Below are 15,754 nucleotides of genomic sequence, written 5' to 3' on the forward strand. Positions count from 1 at the left end.
CTTCCACAAAAAACCAAAGGTACAGTGCCAAACAAACAACCACAATATCTTTTAATGCTATACTGAGTTCTTTCATACCCCAGATCAGTGACTGTAGTATGAGGTCATTTCTCTCTTATCAATTCTGTATTTTAATTAGCCTATTGTGCACTGTACCCAGCCATTCTGTGTATGAAAATCAGCCCTACAAGGAATAGAGCTATAACTTTAAATATAAACACTGCTAAATATAAAGGCGTTGTTAGTGCAGTCTTCTTATTCTGTGCTCTCTACAGCATAGAGCTGCACAGTGTTTAATTATATTTTATTTACTTTAGGGGTTAATTAATTACTTCATATGGGAGCAATACAGCATTTTAATGACATCCCTTGGGGTATTTTGAAGAAGTTATAATTTCATAAGCAATGCAAGACAGATTTTACATCATTTATGATTTTGCTTGTCCATAAAGATACACAGCCTTTGGTTTCCAACCTCAGACTCTGCAGCAATTAATTGGTGAGTTCCCTTTACTAATGAATATACTCAGAGCATTCATCAGTCAAGGTGAAATGTCTCTGTGTGCCATTGCATTTATGTATTGGCAGCAAACAGAGTAGGATACATAAAAGGGCAGACTAAAACAGTTGTAAAAACCAGGGGCTAGATTAAATCAAAACTTTGACCCACCCGCTAATAGAAAACTACAGAACTGTAGTCAGTTGCGGCTTAATTTTTTGTAAGATGCCACTTTCTTCTAATCATAAATGTGACCACTATGATGTACAGGTTTGTAGTTTTCTATTTGAGGGCGGGTCACAATTTTGATTTAATCCGGCCCTAGAATAGAATATCATCTGTAGACGGAAACCAATAGGAGACAAGTTTTATTCACAGCCACTCCTACTGCGCTTTAGGAATATATATAGATGTATTATATAATATATGTAATGTTCAAGGAATAGTTTCTACTTGTCATTCTTCCCTTTATTAAGGTTCAGTAACTGAAAAGATTAATCGGAGCCCTGAACTCAGCACTGAGCATGGAGGCTACAATGAAGACTGCAGTCACTAACGACTCCTTTGTGCATCCCCCTGGATTTTACATTGTGGGCTTTTCGTCTTTACCTTTTATCAAAATGTATTTATATCTCCTGTGTGCGGTCTACATTGTAACATTGCTGTCGAACACTTTGATCATTACAGTTATATGGTCTGAGGAACACCTTCACACACCCAAGTACATTGCAGTGGTCAATTTAGCGGTCACTGACATTGGCTTGAGCACAACCTTGATCCCCCAAATGATCAGGGTTTTCCTTCTGAATCACAATTTCATTGCATATGGGATGTGCTTAACACAGATGTTCTTTGCCTTTACTTTCACAGTCTTAGAATCCCTCTCCCTTGCTATTCTTGCATATGACCGATTGATTGCAATATGTTTCCCACTGCGGCAGCACAGCATTAATACAATATTCAAAATGACTGGTATCATATTGGCAACTTGGGTAATAGCTGTAGGTGTTAATGCATTCGCAGTGGCTTTAATTGGAAAACTCTCTTTCTGTAAATCAACCAATGTACACAGCTACTTCTGTGACTTCGCACCTGTGTTTCGATTAGCCTGCAATGACTATACAATAATATGGATCACTGCTGTTATCTGTAGCATGAGTCTGGCATTCGGCCCCTTGATTTTTATAATTTGTTCTTATGTCTGCATTTTGACAAGTGTGTTCATGATGAAAAGCCTGGACAGCAGAACCAAGACACTTGCAACTTGCACAGAGCACTTGACTTTAGTGGCAATTTTTTACCTGCCCCTTTTAACTCTCTACATTTTGGGGTTCTTTGTTTTTGCTGTTGATGTTGACATCAGAATGCTCAACCTCTCCCTCTCTGCCCTCATACCACCCCTCCTAAACCCCATAGTGTACACTCTGAAAACCAAGGAAATCAGGAATAAAATAACTCACTTGTTTAGAGCTGTTAAGGTCGGTTCTGATTTCTGAGTCATTGTCTATGTATTACATGTAAGCCTTATACAGCTCTGGAAATAATAAAGAGACCACTTAACATTGAGTTCTGAACTTGGAGTGGTCTCTTAATTTTTCCAGAGCTGCAGTTTGCTTAATCCTTTCAATAATACATCAATCAATTAAATCAGATCAATCATCTAAGGATTGCTATATTGTTCTTGAATATTTATTAATTGTTCTTTTATGCTGGGTAAGATAACTGAAATTTATCTCAGATTTGATAGATAAAAACATAACATATATATGAATACAGACTATAATTTATTGATATATCTGGTGGATATACTGATGAAAATATTATAACTAAACTATTAGAACAATTAAATTTACATTAATCTGCAAGTGCTTCATGTTCCAATATAATCCCCATTAATGGCCTGTTTTAGAATCATTACAGTATCTAAGTACTATGTATCTTTATAGTTTATGTTGATAAATTAACTACTAAACTTAAAGGTAATTAATTATAGAATCTGTTTCTCATTTGATTAATCAAATATGCCACTTTCTCAAAAACATCAATAAGGCAGAGTATTTAATATTCCCCTTAGACAACAATTACTATAATTAAAAATACAAACACTAGAATCCCTTATATCCACAGAGATTGTTAGAACATTGTCCCCTTTTCTTAGAAAACATGTTTCTACCTTATTGTATTGTTTACAGAATACAATACATAAACACAAGTATTTATATATATATATATATATATATATATATACATTTATACCAACTTTTGAATGTTGTCACTTAGCCAAGAATATTTTTAATGTATACTTTTAATAGTTTACATCATTTATTTTGTCTTTCTAAAACAAAACAAAACTTTAAATGTTTAACAAAAATGTGTCTTCTTTTACTGACTGTCTGGTTGTCTATATCTATATACAAATTATATTAGCATGGTGTGAAGTCTCATTTCTATGATGACAATATTACAATGTATATTAGTATTCAAATCCAGTTATTATATTTTCTCCGCCTCTGTCTATTCTCTATTTCACTGTGAATGGAAGCTGGTTACATCTGAAAAGTCTGCAACTGAGCCAAAATCAATCTTAAATATGGTTGGCTGGTTCAGGGAATCTTCTCAATGTTTTTATTTTCCATTCTCTCGTTCTTTGTGGTACTCAATCAAATTGAAATACAAAATTTGAAATCTATGTTACTGGGAGGGAATCCTTCAAAAGTGTGTTCATGAAAAGCTGCCACTGGAATTTCTAATTTTATTATTATGTTATCATCCCTGTTTCATCTCTGCTGTTCATGTTCAGTAGATACTTACTGCTCTCAAAACATTGCTTTTTGACGCCCTCTACTGTCCCTGACAGATGCTGAAAGAGCAGTTCATACCTTCATGGATTCCTGCCACACGCTGCCTCCTGGGGACTGCCAGCCATGTCCTCACGGGGTTGCAAAGTCATCTGAATGCTGCTGCCTGTTTTTAGAAAAGCACGAAAATCCTACATCCTATTTTGTTTCCATTCACTTACCAGGGAAATGCTGTATTTATCTGACAATTTTAGATCTCACATATGGCAAAGATCCTTCTTATAATACTGATTTGCTTGCTCTCCTTGTGGATATTAAACAATGTGCATATACAGTAATGTGCATGCTGTTTTGAAGGCAAAAGGTGGTCACACCAAATATGGATTTGATTTATATTTTTCTTCTGTTTACTCACTTTGCATTTAGTTAATTGATAAATATATTCTATTAACATGTCTATTTTTGAAAGCATTCTTACTTTACAGCATTTTTTAACACCTGCCTAAAACTTTTGCACAGTACTGTATGTGATAGTTTTCATTTTTTCCCAAGGACTTCCAGTTCCAGATATTCAATTCCACCACTGCCATACTGCAAAAACCACAATCCAAAGTTATTTTTGGGGCCATACAGCAGTGTTTAAAATAGCTTGCAGTGAGCATTCTCTGAATTGGTTTATGCTTCTATAATTAGAATATTGTCATTCTGTGTATCCAGTTTTCTATTTTGCATCTACTCCTAGTATAATTGTGATTATAGAACAATTGTTCAGTGCAAAGGATGAAAGCCATTAAGAAGCTGAGGAATGGTTACTGTTTGACAGTAGCTGTTATAATTTGAGTTCCAGCTGTGTCTTTGGACTGATCAAACTAAAGTCAATATGGGCAAGTCTTGTCAGCTGGGAAATCATGTGCTTTTGTGTATGAAAAAGGTACCTGGTCCAGATTCACTATATAAACTATATATCTTCAGCCGTGCATTCACTACATGATCACATATATTACAAGAAAAGTCAAAATACATAAACATCATAATGCATTTAATAAGGTGTTGGCCTTGAATGATGACTGCAGTTATATTATATTATATTGCAGGAATATTATAGGTAGTGTACATTGAATTACATATCTTTTTGCCATCTACACTATAAGACTCCCCACAAATCATATGTCTAAATGATAATATAACTAGGTTTATTGAGTATTTGGGTGTTCCAGTAGGAATGAAAACCAAAACAGCTTGGGACCCTGTAAGAACTGAGATTGAGACCCCTGCCCTACAGGTACAGCAGATGCCGTCCTTCCGTTTTTTCTATGCTGAAGTATGGCTGGGCGGTATTCCGTAAAAAACGATATACCAGTATTCATTTAGGTTTGGAATTTTACTATACCTTCATACCGGTATTTAAAAGTTTTGAATAATTGACTATGTACTGTGTCATTGAGTCATAGAATTCAGCTACCAATAAACTGGATAGTGTTCGCGTATCCCACAACTTGCTGCGCCGGCTGCTTGAGACACATCTGATCAAAAAACGCTGATAGCGTTCGTGTAACGCAAATTTCGACAGATCTGTGCAGATCTGCACAGCTCCACCAATGGGATAGGTTGGATCCTGCAGATCTGCGCAGAACTGCGCAAATCTGCGCTACAAGAACGCGACCACCTTTCTTCACAAACCCTGCAGAAATCAATGTAATTGGATGATTTATTATTTTTATATTTTAGTTAAAAGTAATTGATGTAATTATTTAATAAAGCATTGACAAGTGTCGATCTAGAATTCCATATCAATGTTTTTGACAATGTTGTTCACAGCTTCATTGTATAATGAAACTTGACATTCGCCTCCGCTAACATGGGGACTGTAGTAGTTTTAGCTTAACACGTCCCTCTTGATTTCTGCATTATCTTTTGTCTGACAGCCACAGCTCGCCTCCCGCAGCAGCTTCTCAGAGCTGCGCTGCACTGCGATTCTGCGCAGATTTCTGTGGCTGGTTCTTAGTGGCGTCACGCAGAAACACTGCAGTAACGCGCATCTCTGAGTCTCTGCGCAGATCTGCGCTTCTCGAACTCGACCCTTGTTTTGGAATGAATGCGCCTCAGCCAAATATCGAAAATAAACTCCATGTGCATTGCGTGTTGACATAAACAAACGTGGTAAATGCACAATGAATTAAGAGGAGATAGAGGAGAGCAGTGTGGCTGAAACTTCACAGCAAAGTGACCCCAGTGAATCTGTCGTCGATAGTGTGTACATTTGGTTTCAAGACAACTGACACAGAACAGGATACGTAATTCAATGTCATTTGTGTCCTATTATTTTTGATTTATGAACAGTATAAAAGGCCATTTAAAAATACCGTCATACCGTCACGAATGTGAAAAATACCGCGGTATTGTATTTTGGCCATATCGCCCAGCCCTATGCTGAAGCTTGATATCAGTTCCTTTATCAAGCAGATGGTAAGAGACCAAATGGGCTAAGCCTGTATATTATATAATCAGCTACAACATGTAAATCCATTGCTATCTACAAGCAAAGAAAGAAAGACAATTAAGGGGAATAAATTGAAAACTATAATATATAGTACCAAAATGATAATAAAGTCAACAATATTTATCGTGAAAATTATAAGTTGTGAAAGATTTATCAGTGACGGTGTCCAGTTAAATTACAATAAGTGTATCATGCTTTAACTGTAATTTCATTAGTTCACCAGTCAAACTTTATAAGTAGCATTTTCTGTTCAAATTACATCTTTCAAATGATTTGATTATACACCGATCAGCCATAACATTATGACCACCTGGCTAATATTGTGTAGGTCCCCCTTTTTCCGCCAAAACAGCCCTGACCCATCGAGGCATGGACTCCACTAGACCTCTGAAGGTGTGCTGTGGTATCTGGCACCAAGGCGTTAGCAGCAGATCATTTAAGTCCTGTAAGTTGCTAGGTGGGGCCTCCATGGATCAGACTTGTTTGTCCAGCACATCCCACAGATGCTCGATTGGATTGAGATCTGGGGAATTTGGAAACCAAGTCAACACCTTGAACTTGTTGTTGTGTTCCTCAAACCATTCCTGAACCATTTTTGCTTTGTGGCAGGGCGCATTATCCTGCTGAAAGAGGCCAATGCCATTAGGGAATACAGTGTCCATGAAAGGGTGTACATGGTCTACAACAATGCTTAGGTAGGTGGTACGTGTCAGTAACATTCACATGAATGGCAGGACTCAAGGTTTACCAGCAGAACATTGCCCAAAGCATCACACTGCCTCCACCGGCTTGCCTTCTTCCCATAGTGCACCCTGGTGCCATGTGTTCTCCAGGTAAGTGACACAAACACACTCGGCCATCCACGTGATGTAAAAGAAAATGTGATTAATCTGACCAGGCCACCTTCTTCCATTGCTCTGTGGTCCAGTTCTGACACCTTTCTATCAGAACCAGCATTAACTTTTTCAGCAATTTGAGCTACAGTAGCTCTTCTGTTGGATCGGACCACACAGACCAGCCTTCACTCCCCACGTGCATCAATGAGCCTTGGCCGCCCATGACCCTGTCTCCGGTTCACCGCTTTTCCTTCCTTGGACCACTTTTGATAGATACTGACCACTGCAGACCGGGAACACCCCACAAGAGCTGCAGTTTTGGAGATGCTCTGACCCAGTCGTCTAGCCATCACAATTTGGCCCTTGTCAAAGTCGCTCAGATCCTTACGCTTGCTCATTTTTCCTGCTTCTAACACATCAGCTTTGAGGACAAAATGTTCACTTGCTGTCTAATATATCCCACCCACTGACAGGTGCCATGAAAACGAGATTATCAGTGTTATTCACTTCACCTGTCAGTGGTCATAATGTTATGGCTGATTGGTGTATAAGACTTTACTCCACAACTCTGGGCAACAAGCCAGCATTTCAGCATCCATTAAACACTGCTTGTCAATACACGCAGCAGAAAGGAGCTGAGCTATTAAGCTGGAGGTTATTTTTTATGGTATAGTGCATTTACATTTTGGGATGATCTATGATATACAGAATTATGTTTCTTTGATGTTGAACATCAATATACAATTTAGGAAAGGCCTGCTGACAATGCAAAGGAATTCAGTTTTTCGGTTTGTTTGTTTTGTTTTGTTTCTCAATGTTTCTGGAAATGTGTATGCTGTTTGTGAATGAGATCCTTAGTTTATGCTCCTTTTGTTCTGGGACAGTTTTTGGCAATCATAATATGTACACACAGCTTTTAATTTATTAGTTTTAGACTTTATTAATTTATCAAGCTCCAAGAATATAAGGTAACATATGGAGCGTACCACTCCTTCAGCTTAGCGAAAGGCTAGTTTACCATTAATAAAATACACCTTATTTGCAATAAGACAAAGTACATTTCCACCCATTTAAAAGCATCCACCTTTTAACATTACCAAAGGCTGCTGCTTAAACAAGCAATTATCCAAAAAGTTATTTTTGTGTTTCTAATTAACTTGCATATATAAAAATGAAGTCATTTCTAATCAATCTGAAAGCATTGCCTCCTCGATCATTGAAATCTCGCTGAAAGAGATTTAATTTCCTTTTCATGCTTGGACAGACTCGGAGTCGTCTATATTTACTTGAATGCACGCATACGTCTACGAATATATAGAGTCACTGTCTGTAATACAATTTAGAGTCAAATCGATATGTATATTATCATAAGAGCACTTTTTTTCCAGTCGCAGCAGGTTTTTTTTTCTCGAAATGAAACTAAATGAAGAGTCCGAATGCCGCATCATTTATGTGGCAATATTGCCCTCTGGTGGATCTATTGCGCACTGCAACTACAGCATTGAGGACTCAGTCGAGCACATTTTAAAGTAGCACATTTCCTGTCGACTGAAGTCAGTCTTCCTGATAGTCAGGGCAATAAAAAGCAAGTCTATTTTTGTTTTTTAAAAGTAAAGTCGGTTACCTGCAGGTTAAATATATAAATATAGTCCTGGGTGCTTTAATAAAATAACATTAAGACTTTAAATTGGCTCATGTTCGCTGTGACATGAGGTCTCCAACACATGCATTGCGATATTGATCTGTCGGGGAATTCTTTACAGACGTTTTATTCTTTATGCTTTACTTGTCTCCCCTGCAGACAGGGATCCAGCATGGCCTCCGCTTCACCTCACAACCGCAGCCGCAGCGAGGAGCAGGATGACCCGGTGGATAAGATGATCTCCCAGACCGGCTGTGCTGATCTGCATCACGCTGTGCAGGACTGCATGGCGGAGCACCAGGACTGGAGGAAGTGCCAGCTGCAGGTGCAGAGCTTCAAGGACTGCATGCTGGCGTTTCAGAAAGTCAGAGCGCAGGCGATGGAGAGGCACAGGCTGCCACAGGCGCAGACCTGAGACAATGTCCGCAGTTGTGCGCAGATCTGCAGAATTCCAGCGCTCCCATTGGTGGAGCCGCGCAGAACTGCGCACATCTGTTCTACTCGACCGCGACCTATAACCCCTGATAAGTGAATCCGATGAAAAGACGTTTACCGGCCACAGTCAATTTGAAATAACTTCCTGAGTTTGCAACGACGTCAATCCTGATTTCATGATAAAAATCAGACACACAATAATCATTACATTTATACAACTGAGGGTTGATCTGTTAGTTGCTGTAGGTGGCAGTTTTCCGTTTGAATGTGTGTGGGAATGCTTTATTTTCCCGGGAGGGTTTGTTCTTAAGTGACTTAAGTGACTGTGATTAAAATAATTGTGACATGACACAAACATAACTCACGAAATTGTTCTTTTTCAGTTTAATCAATGTAAATGTATTAAAACACTTAAACAAAGTTACAATCACATTCCATAAATGCTCTAATCAAGTAAAGTAGAAGGTTGACGAATCTGCCAAGCAAGAGACACACAGCTCTCCCAATTAAAGGGACATTTCTGAGACAGCCTGATCCAGAGCATCTACGTATTTAAACAGGACTTTTTTACCTGTCCAGGCAAAGGAAGACATTTGTTATGCAGAGAACAGAGAGAAGAAGCAGAACAGTCAGCCAGTCTGCACATACCTGTACTTTAAGCCTATAGTGTACATTTTCTCTTATTGCACTGCTCTGCATTTCATTAAAGCAGTTTATTTAAATGAAGTCCATTCAATTGAATATATATATATATATATATATATATATATATATATATATATATATATATAGACAATAATTACACATAAAAAGAAAAATACATTTAGTGATTTTGAAAAATATGTGAGCAAAGCACAACTATTGTAGTCACACACATTTATATTAGACTCTTATTTCTCTTTAAAATGTGAATGGTCTGAGAAGTTTCACAGTGCATCAAGTGAACTATCCATAATAATCAGTTGGCTTGCAACATGAACTGGAAGTCAACACTGACTTTGGTCTCCTGCACTGTGACTGCTGACTGGCATTCCTGATACTAATGATAAGATCTAACTTTGACGGATGCAACTCAAATACTAAAATGTATTCCTGGATAAGATGAATTAGTTAACTTGGAAACCAAATATCTACAGGCAAATATGCAGCCTATTGGATAATAAGGATAATATATTTTAATGAGCTGCGATAAGTAATTCATTAACTTATTGTTTCTGTTTATCACATAATACAAATGTATTAATGATAGAAAAATCTCCTATTGAATAGAATAATGTGCAACTATACACAAATACAGAGCTTAACTTTATTACTGCAGGAGAAGGGGCTTAGTGTCAGAAATGCTTGGTGTCAGTCTCCTGCTGGAGGGAAAGAAGAGAGCCGTCAATGATTGGGAACTAAAATATGTTGCAAGACACAACACCATCAGACTGAGATGTGCTTTAGCAGAATTATAAATTATCTTAAATTTGAGCTTCAAAATGCGAAACACTACACAACAAAATAATTTATCTTAAATCTTCTGAGAAGGCCAAGAGCTTTGTGGTGATAAATACGTTTTTTTTTTTTGTAATCTATCGAAGTCCTTCAACACTTAAGAACCCAGTGTGGCGTATATATCTCAAACATTTATCATGCTTGACAAAAACATATTTTCCCAGTTTACTAGGCCTCTATATGACATAAATGTCACACTGGGTCCCTACAGGTTAATAATAAAAATTATACTACATTATAATAACATTATATTATAAATAATCAACTCCAGTGGAAAAAAAAAAAAAAGACTCTTTCACTAGAATACTATTTTATTTAGCCACTAAGTAATAATTGATAACAATTATATAATGGTTTTGACATTGTACTGACAACTGTATTGTTTCAAACTTTGGAGTATTATAATGAACAAGTCAGAAATGCGTATTACTAGTAATTAGCAATTAATTATGTTATAATAGAAGTTACTGGTTTAACCATTCGTCTTCTGATGAACTTTTTAATCTGCTCCATGACCTCCTCAGTCTTTAAGGTGTATATGATTGGATTAAGCAGAGGAGGCAGGGTGGCCGATAAAGAGGTGTTGAGGATCCTAGTGTTGGTGTCTATCCTTATGTTTATCCAGGCAATCATGTATGTTACTAGTATAGGTATAAAAAATATGGCAACTAAGATTAAATGAGCTGTACAGGTTTTAAATGCTTTCCACCTTCCCTCTGCTGAGGCTATCTTTGCCAGGGCAGCTATAATGCACACATATGACATAATGATGAATGTCAGTGGCACAAAAATAATAGAAACCATGTATACAACAGCTGTATTCCAGTTGGGAGTGTTATCGGTGCAGGCTATTTTAAACACCGGACCGTGATCACAAAAATAACTGATAATGAGTGGCACTGGTTGACAGAATGACAGGCGTGTTATCAAAATCATCGAAGCAAGCAGAATGGCAAAAGCAAAAACATAGCAAAACAAGATAATGCAGACCATCTTGTGTTTGTGTTGATGGCGCTGCTTCGCAGTGGGAAACAAATAGAGATGAGTCTCTCGTAAGCCATGACAACAAGTGAGAGAGACTCCATGGAGTAAAAATAATGGAAGAAGAACATCTGAGTTAGACAGGCATCATACAACACAAATCTGGAGTCAAAAAGAAAGTAGTCAATACATTTTGGAACAAGCGCTGTGCTGGTGCTCACATCCACAATAGATAAGCTAAAAACAGCCAAGTACTTAGGTGTGTGGAGGCTGTGTGACAGCCATATTACTGACATGAGGAGGAAGTTTCCTAGCAGGGTTCCCAGATAGACAAAAGCCAGGAAGATGAAATAATATTCACCATGAGGAACGGACTGAAAGCCAGCAATCAAAAACCCCACGGGCTTGGCAAATGTCTTATTATTTTCCATTGTTGTTAACGGCTTTCTCAATACTCTGTTCTGCTGCTTTTTGACACCTGAAATATAATAATAATAATAATAATAATAATAATAATAATAATAATAATAATAATAATAAAAGGTGATAACTTGTTGCAGCAATGATATGAAAGTATTGATGTAGAGTATCACTTATTTTCTCATAATTTAATTTGCAAAGTGTTTATTGTATTTAAGTCATACACTGCAAAAATGTTACCTTGCTGAAATATGCGGTTGCAGCTCTTCTCGGATTCCATCAAAATTTCTGTTCTCTTGGCAAAGTCGTCTTTTTATGTGTCAGTCTGTGTTCGTCATCACCATAATCATCAAGGAGAGCGGCTTCCCTGTATGGACTTTTGTGTGTGTGTGCGTGTGCATGTGTGTGTGCATGTTTATGATTCTGTGTTTGTCCATGTGTGCCAGTGGTGGGATGAGGGCAGAGAAGCCAGCATAGACCAGATATCTGTTTGTATATAATTTGGATTTAAATAAAACAATTTCCCCCAGTATCTTTTGTGAAATTTGATTATTACAAACACATTTGCATCATATCTATATAAAAATAGTGTATCTCCCTCTATAGGGGCGGGATTGTGGTTTTATTCTTTGTTTTGTTTTGTTTTGGTGGGTTGGGGGGGGGATAGAACCAATAACCCTCTGACAAACAACAACAAAAACAACCAGCACCATAAATAAATGGGTTTGTAATCTGTACTTGGTGGACAGGATCAAGATTTTATTTAATCCAGGGCAAAATAATTCAGCTAAAGAAAGAAGGAGCTGTACAAGCTATTCATGTAGGTGAAAACCCCTTTACCTCTTCAATAGACTATTACTATTACATTATTTAACGGCTACTTTCATCCATGGTAACTTACATGGTTTTGCAGACATTAACATGCAATGTCCAACACACACAATTGCACATGTTTCAGATGATGCAATACAGACTGTGTTGTAATCTTAAACCCTCTATTAATATCATATACATGTTTAGCAATACAATTGAAATGGTACAATATGATGTGACTTTGAAATATAAAATAAATGATACATAGAATTGCACTGGCACTGTGGTGTGGCACAGTGAGAAATGCTGTCTAATTAATAAAGCAACAGGAAAATGCCTTTTGAGACCAAACTGATCCCACTGCAGCCCATAGGTGGTGCTCTTCAATAGTACAACATCTAATGCCTTGCCGAGAGCTTTAAATTAATTCACTAGAATCAGTGTGTAGTTGGGAGCATTTATGCACCCTACAATGGAAAAAAGCAAACAAGAGTGTCATAAAGCAAGGAAGCAAGACAAACCCCAATATAAAGAGTGGTTTGGATGTGTTTTAGCTCTCTGCACAAGACATCAACTCTCAAGGGATATCTTTCACAACAACACCTGGAGCTCGAAAAAGAAAATACAAGAAAATAAATAAGTATATATAATTACATTGAGGTACAAAAAAAAAAGCTATATGCACATATTAGGTTTTTACTGAATGTTATAGCTCATCTAGAACGTATATAGTATTTGTAACTGAACATTGTGAATGCTTACATTAATTCATATATTTTATACATGCATATTATATAAAATAAATGAAAACAAAAATGATGAGGATAATATATTTCCAATTCAACCATAAACTAAATTGGTTTTATACTGTACACTATAATAGAGGTAAAAAAATAAAAATACATTGAGTTTTAATTATATGCACAATAGTAAACTGTATGAATGTACTTTTTTAAAGCAATATTTTAAACTGCTTTTCATTATTCTAGCAGAAATGGTAATGATAATATCCATGTGCTACAATGAATAGTTTTCTATCCGCTGTACTGCATGATATCAGTGAAGGGGAGAGGTGTGAAAATAAAGATTGTTACTGATCAGTATCTTAGGTAATTCAAAAGTGTAAAATGTATTTTATGGTTTAACCTTTTGTTTTCTGAAGAACAGCTTAATCTGCACCATGACCTCCTCAGTCTTTAAGGTGTATATGATTGGATTAAGCAGAGGAGGCAGGCATGCTGCTAAAGAGGTGTTGAGGATCCTGGTGTCAGTCTCAATTTGTGTGCTTATCCACACTATCATGTATATTACTAGCACAGGTATAAAAAAATATAGTAACTAATATTAAATGAGCTGTACAGGTTTTAAATGCTTTCCACCTTCCCTCTGCTGAGGCTATCTTTGCCAGGGCAGCTATAATGCACACATATGACATAATGATGAATGTCAGTGGCACAAAAATAATAGAAACCATGTATACAACAGCTGTATTCCAGTTGGGAGTGTTATAGGTGCAGGCTATTTTAAACACCGGACCGTGATCACAAAAATAACTGATAATGAGTGGCACTGGTTGACAGAATGACAGGTGTGTTATTAAAATCATCGAAGCAAGCAGAATGGCAAAAGCAAGAACATAGCAAAACAAGATAATGCAGACCATCCTTGTGTTTGTGTTGATGGCGCTGCTTCGCAGTGGGAAACAAATAGAGATGAGTCTCTCGTAAGCCATGACAACAAGTGAGAGAGACTCCATGGAGTAAAAATAATGGAAGAAGAACATCTGAGTTAGACAGGCATCATACAACACAAATCTGGAGTCATAAACCCTAGCAGGGTTCCCAGATAGACAAAAGCCAGGAAGATGAAATAATATTCACCATGAGGAATGGACTGAAAGCCAACAATCAAAAACCCCACGGGCTCAGCAAATGTAGTATTTTGCTGCACAAGAGAGCTTTCCTCCTCTTTAAAACCTTTAAAAAAGGTACATTAAAACATAAATAGGTATTTTTTCACACTATTCTATGAACAACAATACTAGTAAGATGAAAATGTATGCATGCATTGTTCTGTTCTCTTTACTCGCTGTTTTAAATATTCATATACATAAAGCATACAATATCATTTGGACCCGATCATATTAATTAATACCTTATTTGCAGGCTCTTTGAAAACTTAATTTAAGATATCACTCTAGTAGTGACTATTATTTACAGCAATGGTAGTAGTGAATTCATTATCAGGACCAACTCTTCTATTCAAGTTGCATTTAAACATGCTGACTGTTGTAACTCACTTGAAGTCAGTGATGGACCTCTTTCCCGTTCCCATTCATCCCTTCCAAACTTCTGGTCTTCTTATACGCCAGTCTGTAGTTGCCAGAACCCTATCCCCAAGTGCTTATGTATTTATTGGTGCCATTCTCTTTAATAGACGGTGAGGGAGGCAAGGATAGAAACTTAAGAAATAATAGCACTTATGAAATCAATTGCGTCACTTCAACCTTGATCTTTTATGAATATTCCATGACAACTAAGTGAAGAAACAAATAGTGTACTTTAAGTGAGCAAGCAAACAATAAGGACACCAATAAGATGGACTGAGCTTAAGTGTGGTCTCCTCTCTGAAAGCTATTTCTGATTTTTCTGTCCTTCAAAACCAGGTAATAGGCTTAGTGTTTTATTAAAGGCTGAAAGATCCCCACTTTTTAAATCTGGTTTTACATTAAAGTTAGCCTTGGCATAAACATACCTACTACACATGTATAGTTTGGAAATGCATCGTGTGCTGACATTCAATTATTAGACTTATGGGTGACTAATTTAAAGAGCCAGTTAACACCAAAACTGTTTGTTAGCCTTCAGGTTTCACATCACACTGAGGACTCTTATATTAACCTACCCAACTCTCTGTAATATGCCGACCCCATAGGTTTGTATGCTGATTGGAGCTCTACTTAGATTGTGGCCTACTTATGCCTAAGAGCTAAACCCAGGGAACTCCCCTTCAGCTACATTGTACTCTTACTCCAGAACTCTGTGCCTTACTTTTATCTCTTCTATTTTCCATTCTAAAGTGAATACAAATCACCCGCCTCTTGTGTTCACATAACCTGTTACCTGTCTTAGAATAACCATATATTTAAAGTATTTCATACTATACCATAACTGCCTCTTTTCAATTAGTGTTGATTTCTCTAGCTAATAATATGCCCCGTCTCCACTGGCGGACGCTCCGGCCCTGGACGCTTAAACGGGTGTTTCCACTGGCTGAGCATCCGGACGCGTCCATGTTTTGTGGACGGTTGACTTGCTGCTGCTGGACGTGTCC

General features: G+C 37.2%; 2 protein-coding genes across 2 annotated transcripts; both read left to right on the forward strand.

The window, feature by feature from the left end:
- The first annotated feature begins 1,035 nt into the window (after positions 1-1,035).
- LOC136747337 (olfactory receptor-like protein COR1) lies at positions 1,036-1,995 on the forward strand. The gene has a single exon (XM_066700273.1). It carries the CDS (start codon positions 1,036-1,038, stop codon positions 1,993-1,995), a length of 960 nt encoding a protein of 319 aa, XP_066556370.1.
- A 6,191-nt stretch (positions 1,996-8,186) lies between these two features.
- On the forward strand, positions 8,187-9,137 carry coa4 (cytochrome c oxidase assembly factor 4 homolog). Its single transcript, XM_066699685.1, has one exon. It carries the CDS (start codon positions 8,358-8,360, stop codon positions 8,688-8,690), a length of 333 nt encoding a protein of 110 aa, XP_066555782.1. The 5' UTR covers positions 8,187-8,357; the 3' UTR covers positions 8,691-9,137.
- Positions 9,138-15,754: the final 6,617 nt, after the last annotated feature.

This window comes from Amia ocellicauda, chromosome 3 (genome assembly GCF_036373705.1).
Source record: "Amia ocellicauda isolate fAmiCal2 chromosome 3, fAmiCal2.hap1, whole genome shotgun sequence".
NCBI lineage: Eukaryota > Metazoa > Chordata > Actinopteri > Amiiformes > Amiidae > Amia > Amia ocellicauda.

Coding starts and splice junctions, on each gene's coding strand:
- LOC136747337 (XM_066700273.1), top strand. CDS start 1,036: ATGAAGACTGCAGTCACTAACGACTCCTTTGTGCATCCCCCTGGATTT.
- coa4 (XM_066699685.1), top strand. CDS start 8,358: ATGCATTGCGATATTGATCTGTCGGGGAATTCTTTACAGACGTTTTAT.